Source organism: Monopterus albus, unplaced genomic scaffold (assembly GCF_001952655.1).
Source record: "Monopterus albus unplaced genomic scaffold, M_albus_1.0 scaffold25.1, whole genome shotgun sequence".
NCBI classification, from domain to species: domain Eukaryota; kingdom Metazoa; phylum Chordata; class Actinopteri; order Synbranchiformes; family Synbranchidae; genus Monopterus; species Monopterus albus.
In genome coordinates, this window is record NW_018127905.1 from 137,345 (window position 1) to 161,658 (window position 24,314).

The window sequence follows — 24,314 nt, forward strand, 5'->3', positions numbered from 1 at the left end:
AGTGGATAGTTAAAATATCCTTAGTTTGATCAAAATTCCCATGTGGAAAAGATCAGTTGCAGTTGTGATTTGCTCAGTCTGATTATGTTAAAAATTACTTTAGCTAACTCACTTATCTTACAAACATAGGTTATCTTAGCTAGTGTAGTGTAACAGATGGTGTTACACTACACTACACTACACTACTCACTTCAAACACCTAAGAACACGAGAGCGCCGTACGCATAATGTGCAGCTGGAAAACCTTGGTCTGCTGACGAGTACACATCTCTGAAAGCATCAGAACAAGTTTCTAAATTGGCATTGGACTGACCACATTCCCAATCTAATTGGTTGCTTTCTCACCTGAAAAAATGTCAAAACCTAATATAGTGGCAGAATTCCAGTCCTACAGATGAAAATTATAACAACTTAGAGTCTGGCTCAAGGTCTGTGCCATCTTCATCTGGGATCAAGATAATCTGGAATAGCTGACGCCAGCTGTTGCTGTGCAGCTGTGTACTTTGGCCACAAGAGGGCTCTCACTGTATGTGAGCAGCAGTTTTTCCAACATGAAAATCTAATCAGTTGGTCAGTGGGCCATAAATTTCATCTAAATCCATTTATTACTTTTTACGTTATGCTGTGAACAAACAAATCAACAAACACCAGCAAAAACATCACCCTGTAATTGAACATGACTTAAAAACTATCAGTGAAGAGATGTCTCTTCTAAAGCATCTGCAGGGTTGTGTATGGCTGCTTGAACTTAGTAAACTGAAAATCATCGCTATAGTCCTGAGATTGAGTTTGACTTTCCAGTCATTTTCTTAACTTGTGGCTTGTGTCTCTCTCTTTATGCAGGTCATCCTGATCCTGACCAAGTACTACCATGCTGACTCCACCAAGGTGCTGGAGAGCTCACTGTGGAGGTAAGCCAAATGTTTACACCATGTTTTCTCTTGCTGGATGTCTTTATGTCATGTCTGGCCTCAGACTCATGCAGAGCTTTCATCAGTAAGCAGCTTCCCATTAACGGTGAGGTCAGTGCAGATGTTGGTTATCTCTCTGCTGCGCACGTTCAAGGAGACACGAGTGATAGAGAGCGCTAGGACGGACAAAACATCAGCAGGCAGCTATGGGTAAAGTGGGGGGATCGGAGACAAGGGGTGTGAAGCCAGTGTGGGCATCTGTTTGGGCAGATAGCATATCAGCATGGCACAGGGCAGGGAAGTGGGCACCAGCAGTGCTGCAGAAAGGGGTCAAGTCTAGTTGGCAGAACTTCATCTTTTTAGCAGATGACTGCTCGCCAGAAACACTTTACACTTCTCTCACGTTTGAATAGCAGAAAAAGCAATGCATCCATTCCGCTCCACTTCACAAAAAGTGTATCTTGTACTCATACATCTATTCTCATGGAATATTAATTTCCTCTTTATTCTACATCAGCTCCCTACTGGCTGCTGGGGTGCGGCTATGTAGCTGAACCAGACCTCGTTATGAATAAGGAGGTGGAGGAGCTTTTAAGTATATTCAGATTTTCTAATGAAACCTTGACAAGACAAGGCAGGGCTTATAACCTTGCCTAGAATTAGCCATCTAGAACACATTGGCACAAAGCAAAATGTGTCTGATACTAGGACTTAATTCATGTCATTCACCTCACTGAAGACTCCATGACTTCAAAGCTTCAGCCTCTCATTAGCACCGACTGCCTGTCTCTCTGGAGGACAGATATGAATTATGTACATATTTTTATCCTACTGCTGTTGATGTTTTAATTGTTATGTATGAATTGTGTTCCAGATTTACTAATGGACAGACTACTTCAGAAAGAAAAAGCAAAGAAATTTGCTGAATTTAATCTAAATTAAACCTAAATAGGCAGAGAAAGAAGAAGCTGACTGCCTGCCTGTTAGCATCAATGTCCAAAAAGCTGAAATTACCTTGAAATTTGTACGTTTCCTTAAGGACTATGTGGCTGTTTGACCACATCTTGGTAGGTAATACGTGTGGGGTGTACCACCGTTCCTTGTAGCTGTCAGTTTGGCGTAGTGTGTGGACAGCCACAGTCCACCAGCATACAGGCTTTGAAGTCCCAAGGCTTTAGGATCAAACGAGGAAGATGGGGGAAGATGAATGGGTGTGCCATCCGGCCCTGTCAGGTGGCATAGATCAAGATGCAAGGCTTTTCACAGGGGGACAGTTAACAGCACAGAGAGGAGAAAAGTTTTTCAGGGCAGCTGAGTTAAAGAACCAATGCCCTGTTAGATCAGCAGTGGTCTGTGGAGGCTTGTCTTGTGTCAGTAAGCAAAGCAAACAGTCGGGGTCTTCACAGTCGAGCACCTGTAACACTTAAAGGTTTTGGTGGATTCAGCGCAAACAATTACCTATCAGCCAGTCAGTGTCATTCACATCTGCCATTGTCACTGAAAGGCAGTGACCTGATTTGTAGGTATGATAGATTATTCAAAACTCACATTTGTCAAGAAGGTCAGTCAATACAAACTAGACCCTATGCTTCCAAAGTTTAGTTTTATTTCTGAACCTGCCTTTAGCTGTTCCACAACTGATGAAGTGTAAAGTTGTTTGGTTGTACCTTCGAATTGTAACCACACTTTGTGCTCCGTCTGTTTCCCATTGGGCTGTTTTGTCTGTCTCCAGGCTTTTGGCGTCCTTTTTTATTGCTGCCTGTTACTCCAGAATGTCAGTCTGTCAGTCTGTTATGGCTGGCCCAAAGTCCTTTCATATAACATGGCTGATAAAAAGCTCCAAACATCCCCCCTCACTTATCTGGTAAGAATGTCTCTCTTTGTAAAAGGAGAGGGGGTAAAAGTGAGTGGCAACTTGTGGACTGTCTTACAGGCGTCCCTCAGCAGTTTGTATTTAATGTACAAAAGTGAAAATATACAAAATTTTACATGTAGGAAGATTATTTAAGTGTGTGGGGTCATTGAACTGCCTCGTTCATCTTTCTTTCTTTCTCAGCATTTAAGGCTCTGGTCAATAATTGATGCTACAGCAGCTGTGGTTGTTGTATTTTTCTTTGGCTGTGGTAAATTACAGCAGTCGGAGGTTTGGACCCTGTAATGAGAGGAGATGCTCTAGACATTTAACTCTCAGATGTCCCACTGTGTGTATGTGCGTGTTGTAGCTACACATCCCCAGAGGAAAGGAAAATTCTAACAGAGATCTTATCTTTGTCCAGATTGTTTCTCCTGTCTCACACATTGATCCTATTCTAAGTTCCTAAAACGTTCCAGCTCTTTTCTCACACATTATGCTCGACCACATGTTGCAAAATGGCTCATGTTATATTCTCTTGAGATTTTATTATTACAAACTTGAATCAAAAGTCAAACAAAAGCTCTGCATATTTCACAATAGCTCCAAGTGAATGAAACATTTGCATCTGACAGAGATCATGGTCAAACAGTGGCTACTGAACACCAGAAAGACACACATTCTTCACTCAGGTGGTTGTGATTTACATGACTGAAAGTCAGACTGGACCAATCAGAAATGAGCTGGATATTATTGTCTTTCTCACCTGGCCAGTCGCTGCATAAAGTAGGCATAAGTGTCAGGTTGTTGGTTTCCAAAAAATGACTAAAAGTTTCAAATACAGCCCCCCCAATTTCCTGTTAGGTCTTCTGATGCACTTTGTTTGAAGGATACTGAGACCTGTATTTTGGTCATTTTGAGAAATGAACAGGAAACAGTGAGAGCATCACTGAGAGCCTGTATCTTCTATAGTCCTTTTTACACTGTCAAGGAATCTGCTCACTGATTTGGCTCCTCTGATTTATTTATTTATTTATTTTCTAATTCCAGACAGTAAATGTTTTAGTTTCTGGATACAGCAGATGGTTGAATAGGAAACCCAGAGTTCCCAGCCTCTGTCCCACTGGAGGAAGAATCTCATCTAACCTGATATTGTCTCTCAGTTGATAGTACAGATTTAAGAGTTAAATACGGCCACAAGCCAAAACACATTGGTCTTTCAGTGAAGTTGATCTGTACGCTGCAAGTGTTACTGGAGTCTTGACCTTTTCAGTTTATTTTTCATCTATGCACCTTGGCAGCTGCTGATGTTGTGCCCTGAAGTTTCTGCTTTGCTGGGAATGTGTGTACCTGGAAGACATCAGCTGAATGAAAAAGAAAGAAAGAAGAGCTGGGCAAATGGGAAAGGGAGGGGAGTGGATCAAAAGAGGCTTCTTTAAGCTCAATGTTAGGGGCCATCATACTTGAGATGGAAACACCAGCTGTCCAACATCCTCACCTCGTCCTCCCCTCTCTTTGTTCTATCTCATCCGGTTCATTCATCTCCGGTCTTTCTGGCTCAGACTCATAATTTATGGGTTCTCTGTCTGTAGCAAAGCTGCTCTCCAAGGCTGTGTTGAAGAAGCAGAGCAATCAGGGAGATGAGAAGTGATGAGAGATGAAGGCAAAGCTTTCATAATTCCTGTGAAAAATGAAATCTTCTTATTCCAGATATTCTTCTTCTTTTGCCTACATTACCCACAATACAATATGGCCACAGACAGCATGAAGGAGATTTGAATGCTATGCTAGTAGTGGCTAATGTAGTGATGCTTCTAGCCTCAAGCACTGATGAGGAGCTACAGACACATGAGAGCTCACTACTTTCTAGCTCCACACCCTGAGATTTTTTTTTTTTTTTACTTTTCACACTTGTAGTTTTCAGACCAACCCACACTGACTCAAGTGACATCACTTGAAGACATCAATAAGACCTCATGGATCTCCCTCTGGGGCCAATTCACGTAGGTAGTAGTTCTATCAAACATCAGTACACAGTGTGAAATTGGTGGAGGTCCTCTTAATCTAGCAATGTATGAACTAAAAGAAATGACAGCATGGATATAGGATATGAAAGTTAACAGCAGTGTGATCAGCAATAGCATATGAGAGAAAAGAGTTCAGAGTTCAGAGGAAATGAAAGACGGAGTGAAAGCATTATTATTAACTTGGTGCTAACACCAATTACATATCTTTGTTTCATTTCTGCCTTTGAGGCTTATTGGCTGCAGGTTAGCATGGCAGCTCCAGCACACTTCCCACTTTGATGTCTCCTTATTTAGTTTATTTCAGAAGCACGTAGGTGTGCACATCCTCGCACACACCGTTATTTCACCACTTCAAATGTGTTGATGATTAGCTGTCCCTGGGGTTCAGATCACATTTCCCCAAACTAAACCAGGAGAGAGAGTTGCAAAGTAGAAAAATATGCTTTGGGGCCTTACCACGACAACATGTTTCATTTCCCCTCTGTTTTTCCTCTTCACCTCATCCTTTCCTCCCTTCCACATGTTTATTTCCCCCTTAGCCTGATTTGGTCTGTTTTTCTTCTTTATTTGTATTCATTCTTGCAGTGTTTCTCCCTTGGTCTCCATCTTCTGGGATGCTGTTGATACTTAATTGAAGGCAGAGCATTGTTCTCCCTTTATCCCTGCACACATCACCTCCACCACTTCATTGCTTCCCTCATTCATGCATATTTCACAGCCTGGAAAGGAAAGAGAGAGAGACATAAGCAAAACAGAGAGATAGCACCTCAGAAAGCTTGGTTTGCTACCTAAGATGGCAGGCAGTGAGTTTACTGTATAAACACAAGGGGTTTAGAGATCTAGGGTCGTACCATAGTGTCGGTTAGAACCATGTAAGAACAGATGTCGAGGATCTCTATAGAACCTTTCAACACATTGAACTCTAGGCACATATCCTCAAAACTGAAGACGGCTTAAGGAACTTGTTGCAGGTAAATCTGCTAAGGAAAGAATGAAAATGCAGGTAGAATGAAGAAATCAATAAACTGCTTCAGTGATGGATAGCTTATTGTGTTTTAGTAGAGCCTGGTCATGTCTCTGTTTCCTCCTTTCTGCTTTACAATTGCTAATAACAATAAAAAAGAAGATATGCAGCCAGCCACTGGTGTATCAGTGCATTTATCTGTACCTTCGAGGACATTCACTTTACCCAATTTTCCTCTACAGGAGTTCAAATCATCAGTCACATTCTAGTAGTAAATCTAGCATTACATTTAATCTGTAGTGTGTTTGTTTTTATGAAGACATAACTCAAGTGTGCTTTAGTAACAGTAATTAAATGTGCTTGGAAGACATTCATTTTACATGTTATTTAGTATGTGATGCTTTTTGGCGTCCTTTAGCTCAATGTTTTGATTAAAGGGAGACTAAATTTTGTTGCTATCAGAGATGTTTTCAGCAACAGCATGCAAAGAATTCTCTGATTAACCTATTTTGCTCTACTGGTACGGCCCCAAACAGCAGACAGACATAGTTTGATACTGTCTGGTGAGCACTGTGGATCATTTAGAGTCTAAAGAGTAAAATGTTTTTTTTTCTCTTCAGATTTTGGACGAGACAAAACAGAGCCAAAAGGAGACTCAATATTGGACTTTCATTCATTTGGTGGACTTTTAGTGTTATGGTACTTTGTCTGCTACACTAGATGTGTAAATAGCCAGTTGTATGCCAACACTTTTGCCAGATCAGTTTTATAAAGCCATAACGTAGCAGATGTTATATTTACTGTTTGTTTTACAGATGTCAAAAAAAGGTGCATACATCACAGTAGTTTTAAAGTCATCTTTATATCAGCACAATCGATGCATAGCTGTGTAACAAAAACAGACAGGCTGGCCATATCACTGCTGGTATGAAGTGTGAATTGCTACACAAATGGTTCATAAAACAGGACGTATCATTTTACAGTTTGATAGGCAGCAACAGTTACAAGGCTTAAAATGGAAAGCGTGTACACCGTCCAGTAACAGTGTGACTACCAACACTGAGTTGTTAGTGCAGGACACCTGGTTATCTGGTTGGACCTGAAATTAACTGGAACCCCCACAGCATGTGGGCTGCTGCACATGTACTGTATGTTGGGCATGTTTAGGTGTGGACAATGGTGGTAGACAAAGCACAATGTTTGGTGTGCTTTTCGCTGTGTCCGCGTACATGTATGAGACTTGGATTGTTTTCACAATGTGGCTGAATGAGGCCATGTGCCCTGCCATATAGAAAATGTTTCTCATTTCCTCAAGCTTTCTTCCTGCAAGAAGCACAGGTCCACAAGCACAGAGCTGCAGGGAGAGAGACAGAGAGAGGGGTCCTTTGGGATTTGATAAACTAAACTGAGAAAGTATACCCACAGGAAACAACAGTTGGCAAAGATTTCATAGCTGTCCCGCTATTTACCTTTGTGTTCTACACACACATACACTTCATGTCCCTCTTACACTTTCCACTTTTTCAAATCTTTATCCCAATTTCATGGTTATGCTAGAAGCTACTTTCCAAAAAGGACACGTTCACTTCAGGACCACACACCACCCAGCAAAGCACAACAACAGCACTGCAGAAATAGTTGCACTTTTGTTAGGACTTACCTGCACAGCTCATCCAAATAAACATGAGGTGGACAGGCTTGGTATAATGGTGTTTGTTAGCTGTGAGCCATGAATTTACTGAAATGAACAGTTAGGTGGGTGGCCATGAAATCTGCTGTTTGAAACAAACATCTACTGTGTTGTTTGGCAAAAACTTTGGTACATATTTTACTGGTTTCCAGAGGATAATTCTTAATCTCGTAACTTTTCAAGGTTGAACGTTTTCAAATTCTTAGCAAATGACATTCCCACCAGCCTCAGATGTACTTTGTGAATCATGCTTATTAGTAATTGTTAGCATGCTAACATACTAGGCTAAGCTATTGAACATTTAAACTTTGCCTTCTAAACATTTGCACATTACCACTGTCATTTTGAACATGTTGATTGTTAGCATTTAGCGTCGTAGGTTTGCTGTAGACGCTCACTGTTGTTGAGCTTAGCTAACACGTAATGCTTGTTGAATTCACTGGACACATACTCGAGGGTCAGTTGGATTTTTGGGATCAACTTCTTGATGAGTCTTCAGATATAAGTAGTTTGCATTTTATTACTAGTCAGATGTATTTTCATGGAATTTCAAAGTTTAGCTGAATATGAATTTTGCAATACATACACACAAAACAATGTACACATAGTGCGTGTTTCTTTCCACACCTATTTTTATTTCTGCCTGGCACAGAATTCTCATTGTAGGTCTTGATCCAGATTTGAGTTGCTGGCCATAACACTAATAATGGTAATGTTAGAAAGGCTGACAGGCAAGAAGTTATACTGAGTTTCATGGTCATATGGCAACTGAATTTTTGATCCTTTAATGATTACAGGATGTTTTTTTTCTGTTTGACCATGGCAATATACAGCAGTTGATTTAAACCAAGAAGAACTTACTTATAAAATCAGTTTTCAAAAATAGAAGAAAAAAACAATAAGTCAAGAGACAAAAAGAAAAGAAATGGAATAGAAAAGCAGACGATGGACAGAGAATGAATGGACAAAGCAGCCAAGTGATGAAAAGAATGGAATGTAAAATGAGAGAAAAGTGTTCGACTGAGAAGAATAATAGTCTTTTCTTGATGAACATTAATTGATGTTTTAACCTCATGTCAGCCACTTTAATACTATTCTTTGCCACTGTGGAGACAGAGAGGAAATAACAAGAGAAGAGAGATGGAAAAAGCAAGATTGAGGTAAATAGGGGGAAACTGGGGTTTGGATGAGCATGTGAAAAGTTAATTGCTCTTTAATAGAACAACATGTCATGTTTTTATGGATAAGAAAGGGGAAATCTGGCTTGTTGTTACCGAACAGTGATGAAAACATGTCTGTGTAGTCAGAAGGTGATATAGAATACAGATATAGACTACTTCATTTTCTACTTTTTAAAAATACTTTTCCTCTGAAAACTCTTTCTCTTGTATTAATAAAAAATCTGGGGAATTTTGGTTAAGGACAAGCACATGTGAGTTGGCATGTCAGAGCAAGGCCAAACTTTGCTGGTATCATCAGTGAAAATGCTTGTATTGCAGGATCAACGGCTGCGTGAGAAGTTCGTTGGAAGTACACATACATTTAAACAGACACACACACAAACAAGGCCACGCTGTCCCTGGTGTGTTTGAATATACAGTAGGAACAACCAGACACTGGGACTAATCCTCTTGTTGGTACCTGCATCACGTTTGCTCGACCACATACAGGTTCATTGTCGGTTTGGTGTATTTCCCCTGCCAATACAGCAAACTGCTTCAATAATGAAATGACGGGTGTGTGCGTTCATGAGATAGGAGGTTGGCTGTTTGTTGTAGTCTAATTAAAGTAGCCGGTGTGTTTGGACAGCCTCTGATCGTTTAACTAAGGCTGGACCACAACAGCAGGCCAGCTCAAGATCATGTGCATGTAGCGTGGAGCGCTGAAGCTTGTATCCTAATAACAAGTTGAGAGAATATTAACAATTCATTTAAGAGAAAAAACAAACAAACTGAAAGTTCTGATTTTCTTTTAGATGTGATATTCAGAGGAAGAACAAAATGGAAATACCTGTGTGTGTGTGTGTGTGTGTGTGTGTGTGTGTGTGTGTGTGTTTTGATTGTTATTGTGTAAAATCCAGATTTCCTCTTTTTGCCCTGTTGCTGGAGCGGAGTCAGTGTGATACTGATGCAGACCAAAAACACTTGAATCACATCACAGTTATATTATTATGGTATATTATCCCAGTTTTAGCAGTCATTTCTTTCAACTATAACATTGTACTTAACAAGGTAGCTTCTGAGATTTGGAACCACAGAAAAGTCAGATGGGGCAAGAAAACAAGCAGATGTTAAACAAGCCAAAGGGGGACCCAGATTATCTAAACCATTTTATTTGGAGGCAAAACCAAAGGTGAGCAAAGGAAATGTTGATAATTTCTCATCGCACTGAAAAATACTCATTAATAATAATAATAATAAGAAGAAGAAGAAACAGAATTTTGGTCCATCACAGATGAGCCTGTAAACTGTGATGGAGGTTTACACCTGACAGTTTGAGTAACCATTTTACTGTCTGCGTTCCTCTGATAATGTCACCATGTTTTTCTTTTTTTTCTCTCTTTTTATTGATTGAGTACAATTTCCAATAACCAACAACTGGGAAAAATTTTAAACCTGAGTACAGTGGAATTATCCTCATATCTTTCATAAGGATCGTTCCTGAATAATTTAACTGTACTAAAAGGTTTATTTTGGTTTTAAGAAACCATCCAGACATCTTAATCAGAACTGGAGGACATTAAGAATGCTTTGTCAATAGAACTGGGATGGGATTATGATACCACATTTGATGATTGAATCAAAATTAATCCTGAATTTAAAAGTAAACTAATTTAATCTGCTAAATATGTGATCAGGTTTTTAGTATATGCTCAGTAATGCATGCTCCTGTGTAGCTGTAGTTGACCTGTTAAACCTGCATTAATTACTTATGTTGGCCACACTGGGGCAGTACGACAAGCTGTAAACACTGCCATGATCATCTTATGGAGCTGATATGGCAAATGTGTAAGCAAACAGTTGCCTTTTAGCATTTGACACAACGGACTGGAGCAGCTTTAGGTTTTTATATTGACAGTTTTGCAGCGTTGACCTTTTTTAATCAATAACTTGAAAGATATTTTATAACACAGTTGCTCATGTTTTGTACTGATGAGTCACCAGCACCTTGGAAGAGCTCCATCTGCCAGTCACTTAACTCTGTGTATGCAGAACAAAAACAGGACTTTTACTTTGACAGCCCTGGCCACTCTCGCAGCATTATTAAGTTTAAACTTAGAACATTTAAGGATTGTGTATGCATGCTCTGCTCTCTAGTTGGAACTGAGCGGTGAGGGCTCGCTTTTGCCAGCCACACACACACACACAAACACACACAGTCACACCACACTGTGCAAACTAAATAGACTTGGCAGTGTGCATCACTCCATCATCAGTAACACTTTAGTGGTCACAGAGAGCTCTTCGTAAAGTCTTATTGGTGCTTTATTTATGAGCATACCATCATTAGAACACTGAGCTTTTCAATAACACGACCTGGTTAATTACCATAAAACAATGGCCATTATTGTGTGAAAGATGTTGTTAAGATATGTGTGCTGGGACCATCAGATAACTTTATGAGGTGAAGTGTGTGGACCTGACCGAAGAGTCTTCTAATTTGTTTGGCTTATGACTTTTTATTAGGTGTAAGGGAGGAGGGGTAGTCACTTTTTCTAACTCTTAGATGTCATGTCTGTACAGTAAATACGAAGCTACCAGCAGCAGGCTTATTTATTTATTTGTTTTTTAGTGGGAGTAGGTGGGGTGTTGAAGTGGATTTTGTCACTTTTGGATAGAGCTAGGCTAGCTGTTTCCCTGTTTCCAGTCTTTGTGCTAAGCTAAGCTAACTGACTGCCAGTGATAGTGTCATATTTACCCTACAGGCTTGTATTGAGCTTCTCAGCTAACTCTTGGCAAGAATAAGCTTATTTCACAGAATATCAAAGTAATTCTTTATATAATGTGATACATATGTCTATTTTCAAACATGAAATAGAGAATCCCTGTGAAAACCGGTGCTGCTTTAGCCTTTCGTGCTCAGTTTTCCTGGGTCATTTTGAGGACAACTAGGGGATGCTAAAGTGAAAAATGTTCACATTCTACATAGCTTCAAAAATTCTGAGACTAGTTCATCATGTCTGTACAGTTTGTAGATGCTTGTGTTTTAGTAGTAACCAGGTCGGGCCCTGAGATCCTGCTCTGAAGTCCTTGGAACAATAGGTTTTGTCTGTGTGTCAGTGGGCAGTTAGCATGCAGGGCATTCAGAAAGTGCTTCAGGGGGAAAAGTATTATCTAATTTGAGCCAACACTTCTTTGTGCCAGAGAGGTGGCATTTGGCGAAACAAAACTTTGCTGATGGTTCTGATCCAGAAACCTTCAGGGCAGGAGAGAGGAGGAAAGGGTGTCCAAGGAAAGAGAGCTGATCCATGAACTAATTTGGTGAGGGAAAAACAGTGACATGTCCCATACAGGAAACCAGCCAGCAGCTGATGGAAGATGGCTTCAGGGCAGGGGTGGAGGACAGAGAGACAAGGCTTGGAGTCCTTTAGCCATGACCATTTGGAGATACTGGCACTTCTAAGGATAGATTGCCGAGCTGGCTACAGAATTAGCTTACAGGAGGCCAATTTTACATTTGGCCACAGAGGGAGTGAAAGAGAGCAATCACTGGAAACAAATGTTGGGTGATACTGTTATAGAGCTTGGTGAGGGCTGTTAGGATGCTGAAATGAGCAGCAGGATACTTTGTAGTGTGTTAAAGCCCATCATGCTTTATTAAAATGACTGTTGTTCCTAAAAGGCTGCACAGTATATCACTAATACAGTTTATTAGCATTTAAGTAAGATATTGTCCAATTTGAAGAAGTCATTTCTCTAATAATAAATTAAAAAGCTCATCATACTGTACATCATTATAAATTTATATTGAAACAGAATCCTATCCTTTTATTGATGGCACTGATAAGACCTAATATCTTTTAAAGTATATGCTGGTGTAATATACTGTAACTTAGCACTTCTGAGATGGAGTTTCACTTTTATACCTTGTGAAACTTGGGATTCTGCAGAAAGAGGGATTGAGGGGGATGGAATAATGGAGTGAGAAGCTGAAAATTCACAGGCTGAGCACACAGAGGCAAGAATTATTGAGTGAAAAAGTGAAAAGATAAAGCTCAGATAGGTGTGAGTGTGAAGGAGACACTAATCTGGTATATGAGGGTTTTGATAGAGGCAGGAGAAGGGCAGCATGGTCAGAGCCACGCTCCTCCTCCCCCTGCCAACCACACAGGGCTGTGCTTTTCACTCTCTTTGACATGTGCACTTTAGTACACACACGTGTTACCGTATAGTTGGATTTCCCTGTTGCTTGAGGATGAAAGGAACTAAGCCAGGCTCAGTCACCACTGGTAACCTCAAAAAAAAAGAAAAAAAGAATCGTATATGTGGCCTCTGTTCAAGATGACTGCTCAGACCAGATTAACTCAGCAGCATCCCCCACCCTACCCACGCATGCACACTACTGGTTGTGTGGTCTGGGCAGAAAGCCTAGAGAGGGGTGCTGACTGGGACAGGGGCTGAAATAAGCAAAACTCCCACTACACACAGACTCTGTTTCCCAGGAGGCCTAGCTGCTGGTGCTGCCCCAGATTACCAAACACATTTACCAAACACTTTCCTTGTCTCTGTAATTGAGGAAGTGCCTGGTTGTCGTTGTCACCATGACTACCAGCTTCAAAAGCAAAAACAACAATACCAGCAATGCAGGCCAAGTGTAATACATTAATTTAAATGCCCTCAACTGTGTAAATACAGAGGGGGAAATCAAAATTGCATTTGACAGGAGATTTAATAATAATAGTTGACTTTTGGGCTGTCTTTTTTTTCCCTAGACAGTCTAAGTGATTTATGTTACAGCTTATATTCATTCACTTCATCCACTTTTTACCAGGACAGATTAAACCACACAACCCGGGAAGCCCACCAGGGACACAAAACAGTACTGTACCTTGTGTGAAGTAAAATGACTTAACATGATTTTGGTCTGAAGGAAGAGAAGCCTTACTTAATCCAGCTGAAGCTTCTTAGCAGCTGTTCTCATTGGCACTCAAGTTGTGCGCTTGTGGGGGAGGGGGTGGTGGCGGGGGGATGGTTAATGGCGTTTTAATTAAAGCCGTGGCTGGCTCAGCTTACGGCGTGAAGCGCTCTCCTCATCCTCCGTCTGTGACTGTCTCCTTTGTTTTCATCCTGGTTTCTCATGCCCTGCAAAAATATCGAGTTCAGTAGCTCATTTATTTCTGCCAGAAAGCAGATTTTAGTTCTACTGTGTGTTTCGTTGTAATGGGCATTACCATTCAGTGTTTAAACCTCAGCATGAATTTCGCACTGCAGGTAAATGTTTGGTCATTTCCCTCTGTAGTCCACCATGGCAAATTGAAGACACAGTATAAATACTGATCCAGGAGCATGCTTGACCATGTTTCATTAGTAATAACCAGCTAGTAATGCAAACTGAGATGAGACCAACTGTTTTCAGCTGCTGCCACTTGAAAGTATTGTACTGAGCTACATTAATTAATGCCATTGAGGTTTATTGTGCTGTCCACTTTCATATTCTGGCTCAAACGTGTCAGGTAGGGTCTGATGTATTGTCATTGTTGAAAATGTAGCTTATTTGTTGGTGTTTTTTGCTCCCCCGTCGAGATGTTTCCCCTGTTTAAAACTCGGTTTCATGTAGTGACCCCCTCAGTGGTTGTGGTTAGGATAATGCTAGGATTCAGGTTAGGGGAAAGACATTTTGACACAACACCGGCAGCAGGAGTTTTCTGAAATAATTACAGACTATTTGGAGTTATGATGGGTGCAAAGCTAATCTAGAGGCACCCAAGATCAAACATTAAATGGCTGGAAATGAGCAAAATGAGCAGGCCACAGGGACTTTAAATGGTACATTTTAAGTGTTTTATAAATGGATCAGATGTTACCTAATTTCTGACTTTTTTTTCAGTGCAGAAAATGACTTAATGAAACTCAGATGCAGCTTTACCTTTTGAAGAGATTTTTGCAGTGTCTCAAGCTGCATTTGTGAGCCAGTGATGTAGAGTTGGCAGATGAGGATACAGGTGAGGCAGGGTTTAGAGAGGAACCAGACTTTAGATGCTTTAGATGAATGGAGTTCATTGGTAGTTATACTATACATCACTAATGCAAAGTGGAAATATGCATGTCTGACCATTACATCTGTGACAAAGCTAGACAGTTGTAGCTGCACTAGTCACATACTAGCAAAACACTAAGGCACACTTACAGGCATTGGTTATACGCAGCAAGAGCAGGTATACATGATTGTGTGTGTGATAGAGAGGGAGGGCTCAAGGCCATGCTGAGCTGTAGGTGTTAAACTAAAAGATGGAGGTCAGTAAAGTTCACACGCTTGTGTTTTTCCATCTCCACAACCAGTGTGACTTGTGAGAGGTGTCAAAATCACCAGCTGTCAGTCAGTATACTATCTGTACGTGTGTATCACAGAGAGACTAGCAGAAATCAGGCCACTACACAGTGATTCTGGTCAACTTAGACAAGCTCTCCCCCAGGAACAATGCATCATGGTACTGTAGGAAATAATAGTTTATGTGTATGAATTTTTCATGAAAAGTTGCTGTATGGACAGTTAGTTTCTGCCCGAACAAGACCCTTTTAGATTGGATTATTCCAAGCAGTACATGAGTAACATTCACTTTGGAACTCTGTGTTCTGTTCAGCAAGTGTGGCTGTCACTAGACTCATTTTAATTTACACAGACTAAAAACTTGGATACATATTGATTTACTTCGCTGAAACAATGTGATGTATAATACTCATATATGATCCTGTAATCAGTGAAACCTGAGCTATAGCTTTCCTGTCTTTGGGGGTCCAGTGATACGGTCAACGGCCAGTAAACTGATCCATTTAGCATGTTATTGTGTGTGTATCAAAGCCTGTTAAAGATCGAAAATGATTAAAATCAGTGAGTGACAATGTGGCACTGGGTGACATACGCCTTTATTAACACGAACACACATTCTGTAGTTTATTTTTACTCAATCTGACAAACAGCACACTGCTGCCAGAAGTACTCATTAGATCATCACATGTGTGTTAATCCACTGCTGAAAATAGTTCACTGTATCATCCTGTTTGAGCAATGTTTTCCTAAAACTGTTTTAGGAAATAAATAAAAATATGTTATAGAGCCCGAGCATATTCAAGATTTATGTCTTTGGTAAAAGTGCAAAAGGTTTGAAGTTGTGAGCTACTGTCAAATTATAATGACAAATGAATATTTTGTAGCACATACTGTATATATGTTTTTTTTAAACTTATTATTAAGTTCCACCAAGTAGTGGAAACATCACTCCATTTCAAGTAGCTCCAAGGTCAGTAAATCCAATCGGTGGTTCCTGTGTCTTCCCCCACATGACCACATGCAGTCCCAAAGTAGTGAAATTTATTCCAACAGGTAGTATTGCACGTTCAATAACATCATGGATCGTTAGAATTTTCACATGTTGCAGACACACTGGCCTCAAGCTGTCAAAACAAACAGGTACTGTGCTCCGGGGGAATCCAGTGTTGATTCACCACCCCAGGGTGCTTCACTGACCAACTGCTTGTAGGTTAGACCCAGTCAGATAAAACTGTGGGCCCCTGTACAGGAACATTCCCAGACATGCAGTAACCTCAGGCCCTGTATTTTCCTCCACATCCTCTGATCACAGTGAAGGAGGGAAAATATATCCAAAAAACCACTCGCAGTCGAAAAATTCCGCTTTTACAATGGCACTGGTGGATGTCAAGCAAGCAAAATGTGCAACTGCCTGGAGACTATGACCATTCAAAGAAATCCTTAAACTATCACTTAATACTTCATTTTGTCTGAAAAAAGTCTCACAATGAGAATGTATAAACTGAGTTGCTTCTGCATAGACGTAACTGTATACAAATACAACAACACATCTCAATTTTGAGCTTTAGGTTATGTTTACAATGATAATTCACCTTAGTAATATTGTAGATAAGTCAGAAATCAAGGAAAAGCATGCCAAGGGCTCTTTAGGCAGAGCATAGCAGGAGACAGATATGTTTTTCCTTCTGGGCTCACCATACTGTAGCTGTACATGCTGCTGCTACTGGTACCATTCAGCTACATCAGTGCTGGTACAACTCGTACCAAATTGATCTTACTCTTGCTCTCATGCAAACTCATGTCACCCAAAATAAATGAACACCTTATTCAAAAGCTCTTTGGTTATTTCATAGCAGTGTGTTTCTGTATCTGTCAGTACTAAATATATTTATATACTGTATATGAACCCATAGAGATGTGTGCTGTAGTGTGGGTGTGAAGTGATATATTGTGGGGGAGTGTTTATGCCATATTGTGTATATGCCCATAACATACAGTGCTGTTTGTGCCTATGTGTACGTTTGTATATGCAGAGTATGTAGAAACAGGTATGTGAGAGTCTCTTTGCATGTTTACAAGTAATGTATTGGCATCTATGCTAATTTGCAGGTTGTGTTTACGCGCATATGTGCTTTGCATGTGTGGATATGCATATGCTCACTTTACTGTGTGCCTTTGTGTTGGCATGCACGTGTATGCACAGAAAATTCTTTTATATGTGTACAGTATATGTTGATGTGTGTGTGATGGCTGTGAAAGCTCTAAACCTTATCAACAGTAAAACAAGCACATTCTTTTCTCACTGTTTGTGTGTGTGTGTGTGTTTGTGTGCGTGTGTGTTCATAGATTGTGCAAGAGAGCTGCAGACAGAGTGGCTGAACACACCATTATTAGTGTGCTAAAAAGCATCAGCTACTTCTACTGTAGGTAGTAAATGTGAAGGAAACACTGCACCTGAGGATGATGGTGTTCATCTTTGTTTGCTCTTGGGTCCTTTTCCATTGGACTAAAAGACACACTGATATGTGACATTGTTCACCAACTTCAACATCATATTGAATATGGAGAATAATTATTGCGTGAGGGACATTATCATCAATTCTCTTATTTTTACATTCCATGGCAACCATCAGCCTCTCCGACTAGTACTTCATGCTGCATTAGCCTCTTCGGTTTCTCCAGCACTCGCTTTGGATCAAAACCCTCCCTTCCTCCCTCAGTAAACCATTAAACTGACTAAATTGATATAAGAGAGGATTTTGAACAAGAAAATCTGCACATCAGAGATAGTTATGCTGATTGAGAGCCATTTGGTAAAATTTTACATCTAATGAACCTACAAGGTCAAATAGTATTTGTAAAATCATCATACTTTTTTATTTCATCCGGTATGAGGTGACTCTGGAATATATACTCGACTCACATTTCTCTTTTTATAATAAAACATTTTGTTTTCAAAGCTTGCCCATCTTTTCCAGTGCAGTTCAATCAGTTTCAAAGGATTTGTTGTGAAATAAAACAGATCACTGCCCTAACAAGAATATGAAGTGGAAACAAGCGTGTAAGTACTGTGGGATCAAGTCAGATTGTCTTACCTTGTCTGAACATGTTTTAAGACAAAATTCACTTTTTAAAATTCAGAAGCAGACTGACTTCTATATCATTACAGATTTAAAGCATAAGGCCCGTCATTTTCTTTGTTAAGAGCATTTTCAACAGTCCCCATACAGACTAAAACCAACAATGATTTGCCTTCACTCACTGTTCATGTCTGTCAGTCTGTCAGTCCTGATTAGTTTGTTTATCTGTACATGTATATTATTCATCCATAGACCTCCACTGTTCAAAAACTATTAAACGCATCTCAGGGAAACACAATGGTTGACATGTTTTCTCATCACAAAACACTAGACCCTGATACTTATGTTTTAAAAAGTTTGCCTCAAAGGCTCCGGATGGCCATAAGTTTCTATAGCACCTGAAGTAAGCAAGGGTTATCCTAATTTTTTTCAGCAAACTCCCTTTACTACATGATCTTTCCAGTTGTAGCCACAGGGATCATTAATACCTTTCATCACAGTCTGGTTTGTCAGGTACTGTATCACTTGAAACAACTTATTCTTTTCCATCTTTTATATTGTCTGTCCCTGCTTTTGGATGGAGTGTCTCTCTTTTGGCCTACTGCCCTGCACAGATAGAGTGCAGACACTCAGTGACATCAAGGTTAATGCCTCTCTCCTCTCAGCATCCTTAATGCTTCAGTGAGGGGGAAAATGCTAAATAAAGGGGGAGGACAGCTTGTTCACTTCTGAGTGGATGGAGGCTGATGGGCGCTGCTGATGAAAGTGGCCGGGCTCTGCTTCTTTACCGCAGTGCATGCGGAATGCATGAATGAATGGTGTCTGCCATGGAGATGCGACTTTGAAGAAACTCAAGATTTTCACTGAAAGCACTCATCTGCATGGCTGAGGTGATCTGAAGCACGTTAGTGCTGCCCCATATCATTTGGGTTTCATCACTGAACAAGAAGCCTTTCAGAGAAACAAAAAGCCCCAAAACCCCAGACAATCAGGGAGAGATTGCATAATGCTCATTTGGCGGCTGGCTGGGACATTTGGCTCAGATTTGCCTCCTCTTTAACCCACGAAAAAGAAACATCAGCAAGGATTTGGGCTAATCCTCTTAGCCCGATGCGTTCTCTCCCCCTGCTGACTGAAACACAAATGCGAGCTCAGGCATTCAGATCCCCGGACTGAGCCAAGACCAACTCCTCCTCAGCACATTTTAACTGTGAAATGGTTAGTGATGGCTTCCTGGCGACTTGTTGGACACAGGGCTTTTTTTTGACTGGCCTGCTGGGTTAGACATCGTGCCTGTGGTCCGAGCCAAGACAGCCAATGACTTTTAACAAAACAGTCCAAAGCTGTACACAAAACAACTTTGGTGCTTTGGTTTTATTAGGGCTTACTTTTTTCTCTATTGAAAATGTCTTCATTTTTTTGCTTCTTTCCATCTGTCAGTTAATTAATTTCATAAATCTCAAGAGTAGATAAAAGTATACTTCAGTCAACACTTGCTTCTCCAGCCCACTCCATACAGTTGTCACTGAAAAACTAACACTTACCGGATATCTGCTGATGAGGCAGGTTTGAAGTATCTGATTTTTGAATAGGCCAGTATCAGGCCTTAATATCAGTCTAACCTTTACATGCACACACTTGGATGCTAACAACCTTTGTCTGCCGTACCGTTCTTTGCATCAGGTGTTCTTCTTCAAAGTTTTCCCGTTTCCAGCCAAATATAATTACAAATATAATTCTCCATGTTTGCTGTTGCAGCCCCCAGCCTCTTCCTCTGTATTAATGAAGCTTTCCACACCCTGGCAGCTTGTTGTCCTGTCTTTAACACCTTCAGAATCCCTTTAAATCTGCTTCCATGTGATATGACAAAGCAGTTTTTTTCTTTTCCTGCCCATCTAGTACAGTATGCAGAACATTAGTTGCAATGACATTTACATTACTTTTTCAATGAGATTGAAACAATTTTGACTAGAGATTTCAGCTTGACTGTTTATGTTTGTCCAATAAGATGTGTGTTTACATGCTCAAAGCATTCTAACCAAATATATCTTTTTTGACATGCACAAAGTGGTTCCACCCACCTTATTTTGACATCAGTGCTAGTTAGCTAGCTAGCATCATCAGTAGAAACTAACTCATTAGCTGTCCCAGGGTGGGGTGGGTCTGGTTTTATTATTGTTGGTTAACTAAAGTTACATCATCTTGAATGTTTAGTCTCTTAGTTGTTCCAAAAAAAACGACCAGATGTTTTGTTGGCATTTCATTTTAATTAGTTAACATCAATTAGCAACACAGCTATACTGCCTTGCTGAAATACTACTGGTGATGTTTTTAGGTGGAATGTTTTCTGGCATGTTACTCAGTGCATGAGTTGATGCTGTGAAGCAGTCAACACACCTTAAATTTTAATGGGACCTCTTAGACAACTCCATTTGTTTTTACCTGTGCTCTTGCAAGATGTATGCTTTACTGATGATTGGCTCTTCCTATGAATTTCAGCCAGATTCTTTCTCCTCACTAGCATATCCTTCTGGTGTGCTATGGCAGCACTACAACCACCAGTTTGTTTTCCTGCTCCTATGTGTCTGTCCTTCCCAGCACATCACTTAATGTAACCCCCACGCGGGGCAAACACAGGCAGAAAGAATTAATCTATTCCAACAAGAGAGTAATGATCAGATCAAGTATTTACATGGCAGCTATTTGTTATCACATATCTGATTGAGCCTGGGCAATCACATTTACAGTAACTGTGATTATAGCAACTGGTTATATTCTCATTCAAATTTCAAATTTCCAAATTTCATACTGCAGCATTATGTAAAATGGCATCATCTCATTATCGGATGGTATTAAATCTTGATAATCCACCTGTATTGTCGGTTATTGCGTGTGTCAAGTCAAAGGTTCAAGTGTGTGTGTGTGCTGTGTGATGCAGCCGTCTCCCGCCTCCGGGCATCTGTAGTCTATTAAACCTTCAGTGCTACACCTTGGCCTGTAAGTCACTGCTTTCTTAATATTCCCAAGTTTGTCTGGCTTCTGACTATAACACAGTGTCTGCCCTTGATGGCCAGACCCTACTCTCTGATGACTCCTAAACATAGAAACAGGGGGTGGAAGTTGGAAATGAAGTGAAAGGGGATAAAATATTATAGAAACCAATAAAATCAAGCCATGGATGAGATAGAAGCAGGATCAGATGCAGCAGTGACAGCAGCACATAGTAAAATTAAAGATGTGGGAAAGATCAAAGATGGAGTGAAAGCCACTGACATACTAAGCCTCATTAATGATTGGGTTACAGAATTAATCCAATTCCATGTTGACTCAGACTCATTTTGCATTTTCATCTTAGTATAGATGGCACAGAATTCCTTTTATCGTTTCATCATATTCTATTAAACTAAGTCTCATTTAGTGCTATATAGATGAGGATATTGATGGTATGCATGTATGCACACATCCATTTTCAACACATCCATGTGCACGTCTAGAGACCCGTACTTCCTATGTAACTTAGGTTGTTGTGTTTTTAATGTGTATAGCTTTAGATACATGTGTGTGCCACAGGTTTGGGTTGTCACTAATTCTTTTTAATTTTAACAGAAGGAAGACTACAACATCTACTTTAGCTGTGGATGCAGGAGAGCCCGTCAGCTACATGTTGCTGTCATGTATCTCCAGATTTTGTGATTTAGAATTGTTTATATGATTGGAAGGATTAGATATTCCTTTATGCGCTTCTTACACCTTGATTAGAGGATTTCCTCAAGGAGTGAAACAGTGTCTTTGGCATCACTTGGACATGCAGTTGACTAGCAGCAAGTCGTCCCTTGACATTAATAACCTTTGAGTGGGCGGACGGCTGGAGAGTCCATCACATGGGAAGTCACGAAAGCTAATGAGCTGTTAACAAACTTGTTAGCTCAAATTTTTATTTCAAGTTTAACTCAGGGCTGTTTTTTCTTTGCTTTTGTTAAGTTAACTTTTTTTGAGATGCATTTTTTACATTAGTTTTCACCTAAATGTGGTTTGGGCTCAAAATGTGGTTTTGGCCTAAACGCTAGATGCAACAATTCAAATTAACTATATTTATTTTATTTATTAAAGAAAGTTTCATTTTTTGGCATAATTAGTTAGATATAAGCTATTCATTAATCACTACCTGAGGCTAAGGTGATGTTTACTGAGGTGTCGTGGCTCATCTTTTGGTACTAAACAGTGAAATTCTGTGGTTTTGTATTTACTTGGGAGTCGCAGTGGGGTTTTGAGTTGGAGAAAGAGAAAAAAAAGTGTCACCACAGGAATTTGTGAGTTTGATTTCATACAATTTATATTTGAAGGTGTTCCTATTGAGGGGCGTAAAAAATCATGGAGGAGAGAAGGAAAATTTATACAGTACAAATACCCTCAGCAACTGATTTACCAGCGCTGTGACAGCGGGAACTGTGGCTGAATTTTAACATCCAGAGAAATTGTAGCTGTTAGTCATATAAGATCTCGTCTGATTAAAGAATGTGTTTGAAGAGGGACAGGGTGTTCGTAACTTGCATTGCTTCGGAGACAAGAATGTGAAGCATTTGTACAGGCTTTCAGGTCACGTCATGCTTTAATGACTAAATGAAATAAAAGATGATTTGACTGGCAGGAGACTTATTGTCATTCCCAAATATGTTTGTTAATTTCTTCAACCATATTAAAGTTTGGTAAACTTAGACTTTCTTCTACACTTCCTCTTGGTCCACATGTGGGTGATAGCCTACAGGCACACATGATTCTTTTAAACACTCTCCAACCTTCATCATCCACGACCTAAGCCTTCCTCTGCATTCAACCTCTCCATGTCTGGCTATGTGCCAGCACACCAGGCCTGTCTTATCATGACATCCTGCCTATCCTGCATTGCTACTTTGTCCCTAAAGCCTGGTGCAACCCCCCTCCAACACATTTCCAAATCAGAGCTTAATACAATTAGACACCCCAGGCATGTTGGCCCACGGCCCTCTCACCTTGCACTCAGCCCATACCCATCTAGCCTCCCTCATGGTGGCTCTCTGTCGACCACGCTGTGAAAGGCTTCTTATTTCAAGGCTACAAAAAGCCTCTTCAGCACTAACTAAGAGAGGCAGAGCAATGGAGAGGGCACTCAGACAGGCAGATGGAGTATCTCTGTGTGTGTTTATATGTTTCTGCAATGCTAGGACAACAAAGAAAAATATTGAACACTTGCAAACACAAGCTCTGTTGATACAAGCGTTGGTCAGTAGGTCAGGCCCTGCTGCTATGTGTGCATCAGTCCAGCTGTTTAGTGTGCATGTGTGAGGTTGGACGGGAGTGTGTGTATACCTGAGTGACGGTGGGTGAGCTGAGATCAGGGTTTGTTTGAGGTATCTTTGAAATCTAGCGAACAGTCTTCAGAGAGCTGTGCAAGTTCAGGGACAGTGCCAGAATGTCAGTACAGCCCCCAGCTTAGATAGTGAAATCAAAACCTTGCCATCAGAGGCAGAAAACCAAACACCAATGTGAGCTTTTGGGTGCACTGAACTACAGTAGGAAAGATGGAAAAAGCTTTTGTGTTTGTTTTAGATGATGATTTTACCTGGAAATTCACTGATATATATCAAAACACCTTAGTTTGATAAATGTAACAGTGTACCTATGGGTATGACTAAAGACATTTTTCCAACATGAGCTCTGAACTGGTTGACATACTCGAGTCCCAGTTGTGGTTTCACTGCTGTAGTTGTTGCAGTACTACAAACCGTACTTGTTTGGCCTGGATACCTTATTATCTCCAGCAAGGAGGTTACATTTTTGCTTTTGTGTGTGTGTGTGTGTGTTGGTTAGCAGGATTACAGACAAACAGTTGGATGGATCATCAGTATACTTGGTACAGGCACTGGTGGGGACCAACCCTAGAAGTGATTAGATTTTCGCTGAAAAGGGTCAAAGGTCAAGGTCACAAAAAATTATGAAAATCACAAAACCCGCTATCTTTAACATTGCCTGAAATTTAAAAGACTCATATCTTTGTAAAAAGTTATAAAAATCATTTGAAATTTGACACATACAGTATGTAGGGTGGCAATGTCTACCGCTAGTTTAAATTTTATTTGGACCTTATCCAGATTCTGGTTCTGACAGCCATTTAACATGTGCAGTATAACTGCCTATCATACCCTAAAAGATAATCCAGATCCAATCTGTACCAAGACACATTTTGTGTTGTTCTGGATCTCATTCTTTACAAGGGGCTCATTTGCACGAGCGCTCTTGTTGTATTTGCAATGACCACAGTCTTT

At 40.3% G+C, this 24,314-nt stretch overlaps 1 protein-coding gene across 1 annotated transcript in view; it reads left to right on the top strand.

Moving 5' to 3' along the window:
- Positions 1-24,314, top strand: part of sorcs2 (sortilin-related VPS10 domain containing receptor 2) — a 303,719-nt gene that overhangs the window by 79,890 nt on the left and 199,515 nt on the right. The window contains 1 exon segment of the mRNA XM_020594852.1: positions 844-911. Coding sequence (XP_020450508.1) covers positions 844-911 — 68 coding nt within the window.